This window comes from Uranotaenia lowii, chromosome 1 (assembly GCF_029784155.1).
Source record: "Uranotaenia lowii strain MFRU-FL chromosome 1, ASM2978415v1, whole genome shotgun sequence".
NCBI lineage: Eukaryota > Metazoa > Arthropoda > Insecta > Diptera > Culicidae > Uranotaenia > Uranotaenia lowii.
In genome coordinates this window covers 213,612,451-213,625,279 of record NC_073691.1, presented here as the reverse complement: position 1 = coordinate 213,625,279, position 12,829 = coordinate 213,612,451, and the positions used below count along the sequence as shown (strand labels likewise).

At 38.7% G+C, this 12,829-nt stretch overlaps 1 protein-coding gene across 1 annotated transcript; it reads left to right on the top strand.

Moving 5' to 3' along the window:
* Nucleotides 1-10,534: 10,534 nt before the first annotated feature.
* Nucleotides 10,535-12,628, top strand: LOC129738382 (uncharacterized). The gene has a single exon (XM_055729562.1). It carries the CDS (start codon nucleotides 10,535-10,537, stop codon nucleotides 12,626-12,628), a length of 2,094 nt encoding a protein of 697 aa, XP_055585537.1.
* The last annotated feature ends 201 nt before the right edge of the window (nucleotides 12,629-12,829 follow it).

The window sequence follows — 12,829 nt, the reverse complement described above, 5'->3', positions numbered from 1 at the left end:
ATTTTCTCTAAACTCAAAATTTAAACTCTTGATCAAATTTTGATGAACGACTTAAGTGAATCAAGAGTATCAATTTCGACTCAGAACTAAGGCCAAAACCTTGAAACTTTATCCCTGGTCCACAATTCATCAAAAAATTTTCAAAAAAATTCTCAATTTTTGGTAGATATTTAAAGAGTGTACTCGAAAATCACTATCAAAAGCTATTCACAAAAGAAATTGGGGAATGAAATTTGAGTACAGTCCTTAGTCCCGAATATCGAATTACCAATAACTTTGTCCGAATGTTTTTACTTTATTTGCAAAATCAAGAAAAAATATAATTGCGTTTTATTTTGCGTCCACAACAATATTTTGTGCAAATTTAAATCAAATTAATTATGTGATGTATTTCAATAAAAAAAAATTCGAGTTTTATTCTTCTTGATTGAAATTACCTAGTTATAGCCCAGAATTTGGATTGCAATCTTTGAAATCGAATGCCTGGTTTGGCAAGGTTTTAGATTAATTAGCTCGCATTTACCCTGCCCAGATTAGTGCGGAAAAATATCTGGTAAGCTTAAGTTAGAATCTTTTTCGATGTCCTGGTTCCAATTTTTTTCTCAATATAAATTTGTTGTCTGTGATCGGATTGTTATACAGAATCTACAGTCAGTTTCAGTTTTATATTCTTGATTTTCATTTGGGTTCATTAGAAAAATTCTGATTCGAATCTAAATTTTGCGTTCGAAACTCATCATTTCAGAATATTGAATGAAAATATTTAAAATAACGAATTTAAGATATGGATTTGAAATATTACTCCCAATTCTTATGCGGAATAGAAACTTGGTGATCCGGAATTGAAATATGAGAGTTCCATCATTCGGAATTTTCATTCAGATTCTCTAGTTGAATAACGAATCAAAATTGAAGAAAAAATTCGAAATTCGTATAAAGGATTTCTGATTAGGGATTCCGCCTTTTTTTGTTCATAAATATTGAGAATTTTTGTTTGAAATTTTGATTCAGAAATCGAGTTTAAATTTGGGATTCAAATTATTTATTCAGGTTCAAATTGTAGAATTCAAAATTGGTGAACAGGTGAAAACCACTTTTATAAAATTAGATCTGAACTTATTTTCAAAATAGCGTTCTTTGAAAAATCTTAATTTAAATTTGATTTTTTTTTCACAGGTTTTCTATAAAAAAATAAATTATACTTGATAATTTATTGTGGATGAAATAACTTGCATTTATTTCCAAATGGATTTAACTAAACAACATGATATAAAAAAAAAACCAATCAAATCATACCTCGTTACCATAGTTAAAAGATGGCAAAGTAAGTTGGTTGAAAGATAGATTAGAAAATATTCAATAATTTCAAGTGAAATCTATTGTTGTGTCATCCTTTTTCCCAGATGTGTTAATTTAGGTCAACAATTAGTTGTTTAACTTTGGTTTTTATTCTAGAAAATTAAACTTAATTTTGAATATTAAAAATTTTGAATATTTGAAGTTTGTAAATTAATTTATCTGAAAACAAAAAATCAAACAAAACAAGCTCAAATAAATAAAAAATTGAAATAAATATCAGATGAGCGCAAGCCGATATTTCTTGAAAGATTTTGTGAAGAAAGGTCTCTTAAAAGTTGTGGAAAGTGAAATAAAATATACTGAGGAAAGTTGTAAAATAATTCAAGCCTTATAATATATAAACTATCTTGAACTTATTAAGTAAGTTATCTCGTCTAACGATATTTTTTAATTTCCTCTTAAAGCAAGCTTTGAACTAATTGCTGTGGATAAGTATTTTCCGCGGTTGTATAAAAAATATCGAAGAATTTATTATTGTTTTTAAAGTTTACCTTTGAAGGAATTAATTTTACCCAATGTGCTTTCGAAGAAAATGTGTCATTCTGGGTTATGAAAAAATCAAACTATGAATAAATGATTATTATCTATATATATAAAAAGCAATTATCTGTATGTTTGTTTGTTTGTTTGTTTGTTTGTCCTCTATAGACTCAGCCGTCTTAAGAGCTAGAGATCTGAAATTTGGCATGGATGCTCATTAGGACCAGGAATGATGAAAAATGTTTTTAGATTTTTGGACGACCCCTTCTGAAGGGGGTCGTCCATACAAGACAAATATTGTTTTCACGTTATTGACGTTATTTTCCGTTGGATTGTGAAGAAAATTTGCACATGAGTGTTTTGAGAGACGAGCAATCGATTACAGTTATCAAATTTAGGGTCAAGGGTCGGCCAAAGGGGTCGTCCATATCAACTGATTAATGTTTTTGCGATATTGGCTTTATTTTACATTGGATTGTGATGAAAATTTGCACATGAGTGTTTTGAGAGACGAGCAATCGATTACAGTTATCAAATTTAGGGTTTGAGGTCGGCAAAAGGGGTCGTCCATATCCACTGATTAATGTTTTTGCGATATTGGCTTTATTTTACATTGGATTGTGATGAAAATTTGCACATGAGTGTTTTGAGAGACGAGCAATCGATTACAGTTAACAAATTTATGGTCAGGGGTCGGCCAAAGGGGTCGGCCAAAGGGGTCGGCCAAAGGGGTCGGCCAAAGGGGTCGTCCATATTCACTGATTAATGTTTTTGCGATATTGGTGTTATTATACACCGGATTGTGATGAAAATTTGCACATGAGTGTTTTGAAAGACGAGCAATCGATTTCAAGTTTCGAATTGCGGATCAGAAGTCGGCTGAAGGAGTCGTCCATACCCAACTTTAATGTTTTTGCTATTTTGACGTTATTCTACATTGGATTGAGATGAAAATTTCCGCATAGGAGTTTTGAGGGATGCTCTTTTGCTTTCAGGTTTCAAATCTTGACTTAGGGGTCGGCAAAAGGGGTTATTATCTGTTCACTGTTTTTACGATATTCTCTTGATTGAGCATAGAATTGTAATGAAAATTGGCACATGGGAGTTTAACAGAAAAGATAATTGATTTCAGGTGTCAAGTTTTGAATCGTGGTCAAAAAAAAAAGGCCGTCCATGTTAGTTGCTCACTGTTTTCGCGATATTGTCTTGATCATGCATCGGATTGAGATGAAAACTATGAGCAATTGACTCCAGGTAGCATGTTCCGTGTCAAGGGTCGGCGAAAGGGACGTCTATATTCACTGTTCACTGTTTGCAAGTTCCTGACGTTCTTTTACATATAATTTGAAAAGAAAAATGGCACAAGGGAGTTTTGAGGAACGTAAAATTGGTTTCAATTATCGAATTTCGGGCCATGGGATAGAAAAAGAGGGTTTCATTGAAAGTTCAGTGTTTTGTGCAATCATTTTGTTGGAGGCAGTTAATTGATACCAATTTAAGTGTGAAGGTCAAACAAAAGAGTCGTGCACACAAACAAATAGTACATGTTTCTGCCATAACGTCTGTATTTTGCAACCGATCGAGAAGAAAACACTCTTACATAAATTTTAATAAAAAGCCAATCATTCGTTTAATTTGAACTTCAAGTAATAGTAATAGTAGCGACTTTAAACACTGTTGAATTTTTTCCCCAAAATTGTCAAAAGAATGTTTCGAATTAATTTTCTAAACTCATTTTGACGTACCAATGATTTAAAGCGAAACGAAGTTCGTACGGGATCAGCTAGTCTATATATATAAAAAGCAATTTCTGTATGTTTGTTTGTTTGTTTGTTTGTTTGTTTGTCCTCTATAGACTCAGCCGTCTTAAGGGCTAGAGAGCTGAAATTTGGCATGGATGCTTATTAGGACCAGGAAGGATGAAAAATGTTTTTAGATTTTCGGATGACCCCTTCTGAAGGGGGTCGTCCATAGAACACAATTATTGTTTTCGCGATATTGACGTTAATTTTTGTCGGATCGTGTTAAAAATTTGCACATGAGTGTTTTGAAAGACGAGCAATCGATTTCAGGTGTCAAATTTTGTGTAAGGGGTCAGCCAAAGGGATCGTCCATATTAACTGATCGCTGTTTTTGCGATATTGATGTTATTATACATCGTATTCAGATGAAAATTGGTAAACGATCGTTTTGAGTGCCGTGCAATCGATTTGAGGTATCAAATTCAATGTAAGGGGCCGGCAAAAGGGGTCGTCCATATTAAATTTTCAGTATCTTAGTGATATTGACGTTTTTATACATCGGATTGGGGTGAAAATTTGCACATAGGAGTTATTAGGGACAAACAACTGATTTCACTTATCAAAACTAAAATCAGGGGTCGGCAAAAAGGGTCGTCCATATTAACTATTCACTGTTGATGCGATATTGTCGTTATTATACATTGGATTCAGACGAAAATTGGTACACGAGAGTTTTGAGAGATGAGCAATGCATTTCAGGTATTAAATGCAGTGTAAGGGCCGGCAAAGGGGGTCGTCCATATAATCATAGTCGTCCATTTCAATATTTTGGCAATATCGTCGTTATTTTACATCGGATTGGGATGAAAATTTGCACACGGTAGTTTTCAGGGACGAGCAACCGATTTCAGATGTCAAATGTTTTGCCAGGGGTCGACGAAAGGGGTCGTCCATATAAATTAATTCTTCACGGTTTTTAGCAATATTGACGTTATTATACAATGGATTGCTTTGAAAATTTGCACACGGGAGTTTTGAGGGAAGGGCAATCGATTTCAGATATCAAAGATTGTATAAGAGCCCCCGAAAGGGGTTTAGCTTTTTGGCAATAATTGCGTTGTTATGCAATGGTCGAATCAAAATTTATACACGTGATTTTTTGGCACGGTCAAAGGATTTCTGATTTCAAATTTAGTAGCAGACGACAGACAAAGTGATCGACCAATATTTTTGCAATTATTACTTAACAATGAATTCAGAAATGCATCTGGAAAATGCTTGGCAATTGCTTTCATACAAACTGTTTATGACATATCCCAAGTTGAAAGCGAAACGGAGTTCGTATGGGATCAGCTAGTTAATAATAAAAAAGGATTTACATATTCGGAAAATTATCAACCAGAAAAAAACTGCGCAGTTGAACAATTAATCAGCCTTATTAACAGGCAGCTAATTTTTCCCGATTCAAAATTCCACATGACTGCCGCCCGGCTAATTGACGCAAAGTGGTGTAAATTGCCACCCGATGATGGATGGATGTACTACTACTGGCTCCCTTGGCTGACTAACAAATCTACTTTAAAAAAAATAAAAACTTTTCGTGTTTATGTCTCCCCATAAAACGTTAAAGCCTTCACGCCGCTCGAATGATCACGTTTCAATTTGCACTAAAAGTTTCAACAGCCTCCACACGTGACTGATGGGTGTGCCGGTTCTCTCTTCGGCCATTGTTGTTTGGTTGATGTTTTTTTTTTCGTTCGTTTTCGTCAGATTTTTCCTTTTCCCGACTCTCGTCGTCGAGCCTGTAAACGAAAGGTGACAAACATAAACACACTGTTGGACAACAATATTTTCCTTTCTTCCAACTGTCTGCTTGATGCTGATGCTGCTTTTGGGTGTTGTGAATATGCCCGAGGTAGGTATGGTCGAGTGTCAACCTTCTGTCGTCCTTATTCTTGCACTCGAATAGATTTGACTCGACGCCAGCCATGCTACCGTGCTTTGAGTTCGACGGACGACGTCCAACGAAAGTGGAGTCGAGATTTGACTGTGCCGGTGGAGGAGCAAAAAAGTAGAGGGCGACACTCGACCAACCATCATGGAGATGAGGTAAAGCTGTGGCAAAAAATGTCACATCCATTGAAATAGCCTCGAGCAGGACGTGAAAATATTTGCAAATACGACGAGAGATGGCTGTACATTTGTGCTGTTTTTTTCTTCGTGTGTTGCTTCCCCACCTATCTCAGTCAATGGTGGTAAGGGGGGATGATAGACACGGTTCCTGGATGACTGGCTGCGGCGTGCCGTGAAGAGGAAATTACAGGTGAGGTGCTCTTTTGTGGGAAAACCGATTTTGCTCTCTTTTGCTCGCTGAATTCACACGTTCCATCGGATGGCCATTCGGTATGAGTGATATGATGGAGGCTATTTTGTAACCACCCTCTGTGAAGGAGGAAAAAGTAAGTGGGGGTGGTGCTTTGGGTGGGTCTCAAAAGCCTCATCTCAGGACGTGTCGTGCGACAATGGCTGAGAGCTGTCAAAGGCATTAAAAAGGCCAGTGCTATTCACGCCCATACAAATGCACCAATAAAAAGTGGCAACAAAAAATGTTTTGAAAGCATTCCTATGTCGGCGATGGTTTTGATGGCAGCTTATTTTTTTTCCTTTTTCGGTTGCGGAATTGAAACGAAAATATGTTTTCTCTTGTTCGCCGAATAAAAATCTCACTCTAAAGTTTCAATGTTGTTGCTGAAGTGATTTTCCTGATTGTCGAAAACACGTCTAAGCCAGTAAATTGACTTGATGGTTTCCGTAAATAAAATTTCATTCAGCGGCAGAGTAACTTTGTTACCTATATAGATTGATGCTACATAAAGTCTGTTTTTCCATTGATTGGAAAACTGTCATCCATCCTCCGATGATAAAATTCGGAACGTCCAGACGCTCTTAAATAAAACGAAGTTGCTTTTTTCACTTTAAATTGAAAAAGCACTCTTCCCGCAGGTGATCATGGCCTAAAAAAAGGTCGTTCTGTTTCAAGACCAGGCCGTCAACAGAACGTCATACCCATTAAGATGGCAGTTGGTCACGGGAACAGAAATCCTACCAAGGCACTCCCACGCAGCTGCCGTCCTCTGGTGACATATTATTTTTGTTTATGAACCTATAAAACTGTCCTTTGTGGACCGAGAACGTCGAAAACCGTCGAATGGCCATCATACAACACCAGGATAGTCGCCGTGTGTCCTCTCATCCGGAACGAAATAACGGCGAAACGAAATTGCCAAGCTGGGGGTAAGAAAATTGTAACTGCCATCATACATATACGACGGAAGCCATCGGCAGAAGCAGAAGCATCACAAGCAGAAGCAGCAGTTGTACATCACGGAAATGGTTTAATAACCTGTTTATTTCGCAACATGCTCGTAAAACGTGTAGTGCCTTTTGCTGTACTCCTGCTGCTGTCTCGTAATTGTCGCCTAATTTCTGCTCATAACAATTTGACGAAGAAGAAACTACGACTCCCATCGGGGGGGATAGGTAATGAAGCTCATTTTCTTGACCCCAAAATTGTGAGTCTCCGGGGATTCATCTCTCGGTACGCAGCCTGGTAGATGATGTTACCATCGCCAAATACATTGCTCAGAAGGCATATGGAAAGAAATTTTAACAGAAACATTTATGACAAGAAACCATCATGAATGTTAAAAAACGTATTTCGATAAATTCTTACATTGAAATCGTGTACAACTTAAGATATTTTAAAAAATATGAATATTAATTTTGTCATTTTTGTCAAAGCTTTTTGTGTTGTATTTATCTTTTTTGAAATATTATGTTCATATCTTTTTCATACAGTTAGAACTCGTTTGACTTTTTTTATTCCCAGTCGTTAGGGACAATGAAACTTTGCAGTTATTTTTTACAAAATTGCTAATTTGGGATTGAATCAAATTAATCACATAAAAAAACCGGAAAACATTGTTATTTGAACCTTTTTCTAACAAACATTTATGAAGATTTTTGCGTAATTGGAGCGAAAAACCCTTTATGAAAAAACGAGGCTTTTCATACAGCGATTGAATATTCCATATTTTTACATGAACATCAAAGACCCAACGACTGCGAATATGAAGAAGTCTTTGAATACAAATCTGCAAATTATGAAAACATCAAGAATAGATTAAACAGTGTCAATTGGCAAGAAATTTTCAAGAATGAAGGAACTGTCGAAACTGCTGCTGACGTCTTTTAAAAAATTTTATTTGGAATAACCTCACAAGAAACACCATTGAAGAAAAGAAGACGTCACCAACTCTAAGTACCCGGTCTGGTTCAACAGACTAATTATGAACTTAAAGAATCGGAAACAAAAAGCACATAAATTTTACAAAAAGGACAATATTAATGAAAATTTACCATCGTTTTTGAACTTATGCGATCAACTGAACTTGGCCATAAGCAATGCACTTGAAGAATGCAATGCTAAAAAAACTGAACTTGAAATAAAGACTTGTCCAAAGAATTTTTTCCACTACGTGAAAATAAAGTTGAAAACTGGGAATTTTTCGTCAAAAATGCACCTTGACGGACATGTCGGTGATAACATGGAGCAAATTTGCAATCTTTTTGCAAATTTCTTTCAAGGAATTTAAACGACATTTAATGAAAAAGATCGTGATCACGATTATTTTTAATTTTTCCCAGAATTCTCAAGGGACATTAACATTAATCAAGTTCATATGCAGGATATTCTGCAAGAACTAAAAATCTGGACGCTTCTAAAAGTCCAGGACCAGACGGAATCCCTCCTGTATTCATGAAAAGTTTGGCAATGGAACTGACAGCTTCATTGTTTTAGCTTTTCAATATGTCATTGGAATCAGGAAATTTTCCTAAAATTAGGAAAAGCTCATTTTTAGTGCCTATATTCAAATCTGGTCGAAAGTCTGACATTCGAAATTATTGCGGAATAGCCATTAGCTCTTGCATTCCCAAGCTTTTTGAAGCAATTATTAATGAAAAGTTATTTTCCCAAATTAAGAACCGAATAACTGACAGGCAACATGGCTTTTTCAAAGGCCGTTCAACCTCAACTAATTTTATTGAATGTATAGACTTTTCATTGAATGCAATGGATAATGGCGACCATGTGGAAGCTCTTTATACAGACTTTAGTAAGGCATTTGATCGCATAGACATACCAATGCTTCTTTTCAAATGACAAAAAATTGGAAGAAAATCTAAACTCCCGAAATGGCTTGAATCATACCCAACGAATCGCCAACAAATAATAAATTTCAATGGAAAGAAATCGCTCCCTATTCATGCTACTTCAGGAGTTCCGCAAGGAGCTCATTTAGGACCCCTACTTTTCATACTTTATGTGAATATTTTTTTCTTTATTCTCAAAAATCTCAAAATGCTCATTTATGCCGACGACATGAAGCTCTATTTGGAAATAAGAAATGAAGAAGACATCAGCATATTCCAGAATGAAATCCACATTTTCTAGCCATGGTGCAAAAAAAGATTTAGGAATTATCTTAGACTCTAAACTTACTTTCACAGACCATTATAAAACCATCATCCATAGAGCAAATAACATGCTTTGCTTTATTAAGCGCTTTTGCTTTAATTTTCAAGGCCCATATACAATAAAAACACTATATATTGCCTATATAAGGTCTTTACTGGAATATTGCAGCGTTGTTTTGTCCCTGTTCGCACAAAATATGAGACACCACAGATTCGGGTGTATTCGCGCCACACCAAATTTCCTCTGAACAAAATCCCGCGCAGCTTCATCTAAAACCAACGACTTTTGGTCACTTCGCTGGATGACCGAACATCCGCACAAAGCGGAGAGAGTAAAAAACCAATAGAATTGGTCGGTAACAGCAATCGCGCGCAGTTGTTTTTTCTTACCTAGACAGATTCCCGTCATTCAGTGCAATAAAGTTGCTATCAATTCCCATTTTTGTATTCGATTTAATCTGTTAATTAAACGGAAGTGAATGTTACATTCGAATTTTGAATTTAAGTCCGAAACCTCAGAAACCGGTGAAACATTTTGGTCCTTCGAGAAGCCGGATTACGGGACTCGCTAGTTCTGTAAAAACCAGTGTGTGAACAATAGAAACACGGACAATCGAATTTACAAAGCGCGCGTCCGTGTCCCGCGGCTTGGCTTGGGTTTTCTCGTGAACTGTGCAGCAAATTAAAATTCGAGCCATCGTGTGAAGTGAATTTTGCACTTATTGAGTGCTCATTATGTGAACGTACTGCTGCTGTGCCGCACCGTGCGAAATCGTATCAACGAATATTTCCCCCACCGTGGGTGATTTAGTGCCGTCCCAATTAAGGGCAAATTAAATTTGTGCTGCAAAAGTGAACCATTCTGGATAAAAAAAAAGTTTCCCCCACGATCTGTCGCAGCTTCTTTGGAAGAATTCGCTTCAAATTGGCCATAAAAAGTGCGTTTTTGTGTGTCAAACCAATCGTACCTGGCGAACGCTGTGTGGTTGTGAACAGCTGATTTGGAGTTGAAATACCGTGTGGCTTATGCTACAGTCGTCGGATCATCGCAGCTAGTCCTGCTACCAATCATTGTCACCTACAGCTAAGTACCATTTTCTTTTCCTTCGTGTGTTCAGAGAGTCTGTGGGGGGTAGTTGCACGAAACACCACAGTCTGGCATTTTTACTGTTTCTGGATTTCCGGATAAAGTGGACGAAATTTAAAACAGCTTTATCCGTGCGAATTAAAGTGGGTCGGTTGTAGAAATATTGCTGACATTGGCCCATCAGTCAGCTGGGGTAATTGTGTTGAGCTACCATTTTGCGAGACGTCGAGTCGATTACAGCGGTTTGTCATAGTGAAAATCAGTGATTAAAAGTGCAAAGTGGCAGCCTAGCTGAAACTGCGAGAACTGTGAAGTGAAAGTTTTAACCATGCGCAATCTAAAAGAACTTTACAAGTTGGAAAGCAGCCAGTGTCGCGTTTTTGAGACAGTGCGACAGTTTATTGCAAGTGCAAAAATAAATACAGTTAGAAGTGAACTGATCGGCGTACGCATAGAACGTTTGGACGATGCGTTCAAGCAGTTTCAGCTAGTGCGTGCGGAAATCGAGCTGCAGACTGACCAGGTGACCGGGGCAGAAGATCCTGAGCAGGAGTTGGCGTTGATCACCGCACGGGCCGAGGAGAATGACGGTATTTCGATGATGAAAGAGGATGATTACTGCAACCTCAAGGGTGAGCTGTTACACCTTCAATCATTAGCAACCAGATCCGAACATGCTGAACAAGCCCCAACAACCAGTACCCAGGAGCGGATCGGGCCATCGGCCAGTTTGGCACGCGTGAAATTGCCCGAGATATCTCTGCCGAGCTTTGATGGGCAGATCAAGCTGTGGATAACTTTTCGGGATTCCTTCGACAGTCTCATCCATTCTAATACCCAGTTGACGGCAATGGACAAGTTCACCTACCTACGTTCCGCACTAACAGGAGAAGCTCTTCAAGAGGTGAGCTCGATTGAGATCACAGCTGCCAATTATGAAATAGCATGGGCTGCCTTGGCAAACCGATATGAAAATCGGAAACTTATAGTTAAAACCTATCTCGATGCGCTTTTCAAAGTTGAAATGATGCACAAAGAGTCCTACGACGGGCTGAGTAAAGTGATTGGTGATTTTGAGAAAAATCTACAGATGTTGAAAAAAGTGGGCGAATCTTCCGACGGTTGGAGCACTTTACTGGTGCACATGGTATGCGCCCGATTGGATCCGTTGACGTTGCGCCACTGGGAAACGCATCACAATTCCCGAGAGGTGCCTAATTTCAAGGATTTGATGCGGTTTCTGAGAGATCACTGTACTGTTTTGCAAACACTAGCACATCAATCTACTGCAGCAGATTCCCAGTCCAACCGATCAAATTTCGAGTTAAGCCATCCCAGTATTCAACTTTCCTCAAGATGTCCATTCTGCGGTGAAGAATTTCATTCTGCTTTCCGATGCATGAAGTTTTTGAAGTGTATAGTGGAAGAACGCGATGATTTAGTGAAGAGGGCTCGTCTGTGCCTGAACTGTTTTTCTCCCGGTCACGTGGCTCGTGTCTGCAGCAGAGGCTCGTGTCGTCATTGTGGGTCGCGCCATCATTCGTTGCTGCATCCAGACCCTCAATCCTCCGTCTCGCAAATCCATACGAATTCGCCACCACCAGTACGTCAAGCTCCGCAATCCCCACTACCATCTCCGTCATCCCAACCGATCCCTTCAACTAGCACACTTTCCAGACCACAAACCACCTCATCGTTCACAGTAACCCAAATGCCAGACTACTCTACAGACTTCTCTGACGACATCCAACACACAATTGGACATCCCTCACAAGTACACACACCACCACACCAAGTTCTTCTGTCAACGGCCGTTGTTCGCATCCTGGATCAAGCTGGAAACTTCCGGAAAGCCAGAGCCTTGCTAGATTCTGGCTCACAGTTAAACTTCATCACTACAACGTTCTGCCAAGGTTTGAAGCTTCAGAGTTCCTCCGATAATGTTACCGTTCATGGAATCAGTGGGTCAACAGTCTCGAAACAGCAAGTGAAGGCATCCGTTTTTCCCCGTTGCTCGAGAATGTCTTCGTTTGGCTCTTTGATGACGTTTAACGTGCTTTCTGAGATAACATCTACTCAACCAGTCAGCCGTGTTCCGTGCAGTATTCCAAAGAATTTAGTGCTTGCTGATCCCAACTTTCACGAGCATGGACAAATCGACCTCATCATTGGTGCTCAGGCCTTCTACGAACTGCTTTCCGATGGTCGTTTGAAAGTGTCAGATCATGGTCCTAGCCTGCAGAATTCCGTTTTCGGTTGGATCGTGTCAGGCACTGTTCCAGAACAGAAAACGTCCAGGGTTTTACAAAAAGGTGTAATCCGTGTCGGCGGCCGGTTGCAACATGCACCATTTTCGATGATCCACTCCCAAAACAACAAGTTTCATCATTTGCAAAGAGGCAAACAGACGACGCCAGTCTGAGCAGGGTTCCAGCACCAAAGTCTTCAGGGGTGACGCGGTCGCGATCGGACGGGTCGGACCTGTCACCCCACCGCTAACCTTCGTTAAGTACCCATCCAATTCGAAAGTCCAGTACGGACATTTACCCGTTCTTTCGTCACAGGTTGCGGTTCGTCGTGTTGGAACTCCTCAACTCATCTTAAGCCATTCTAACGTAGCAGC

What these genes read in the sequence shown, in the direction of transcription:
- LOC129738382 (XM_055729562.1), top strand. Translation starts at nt 10,535, where the DNA reads ATGCGCAATCTAAAAGAACTTTACAAGTTGGAAAGCAGCCAGTGTCGC.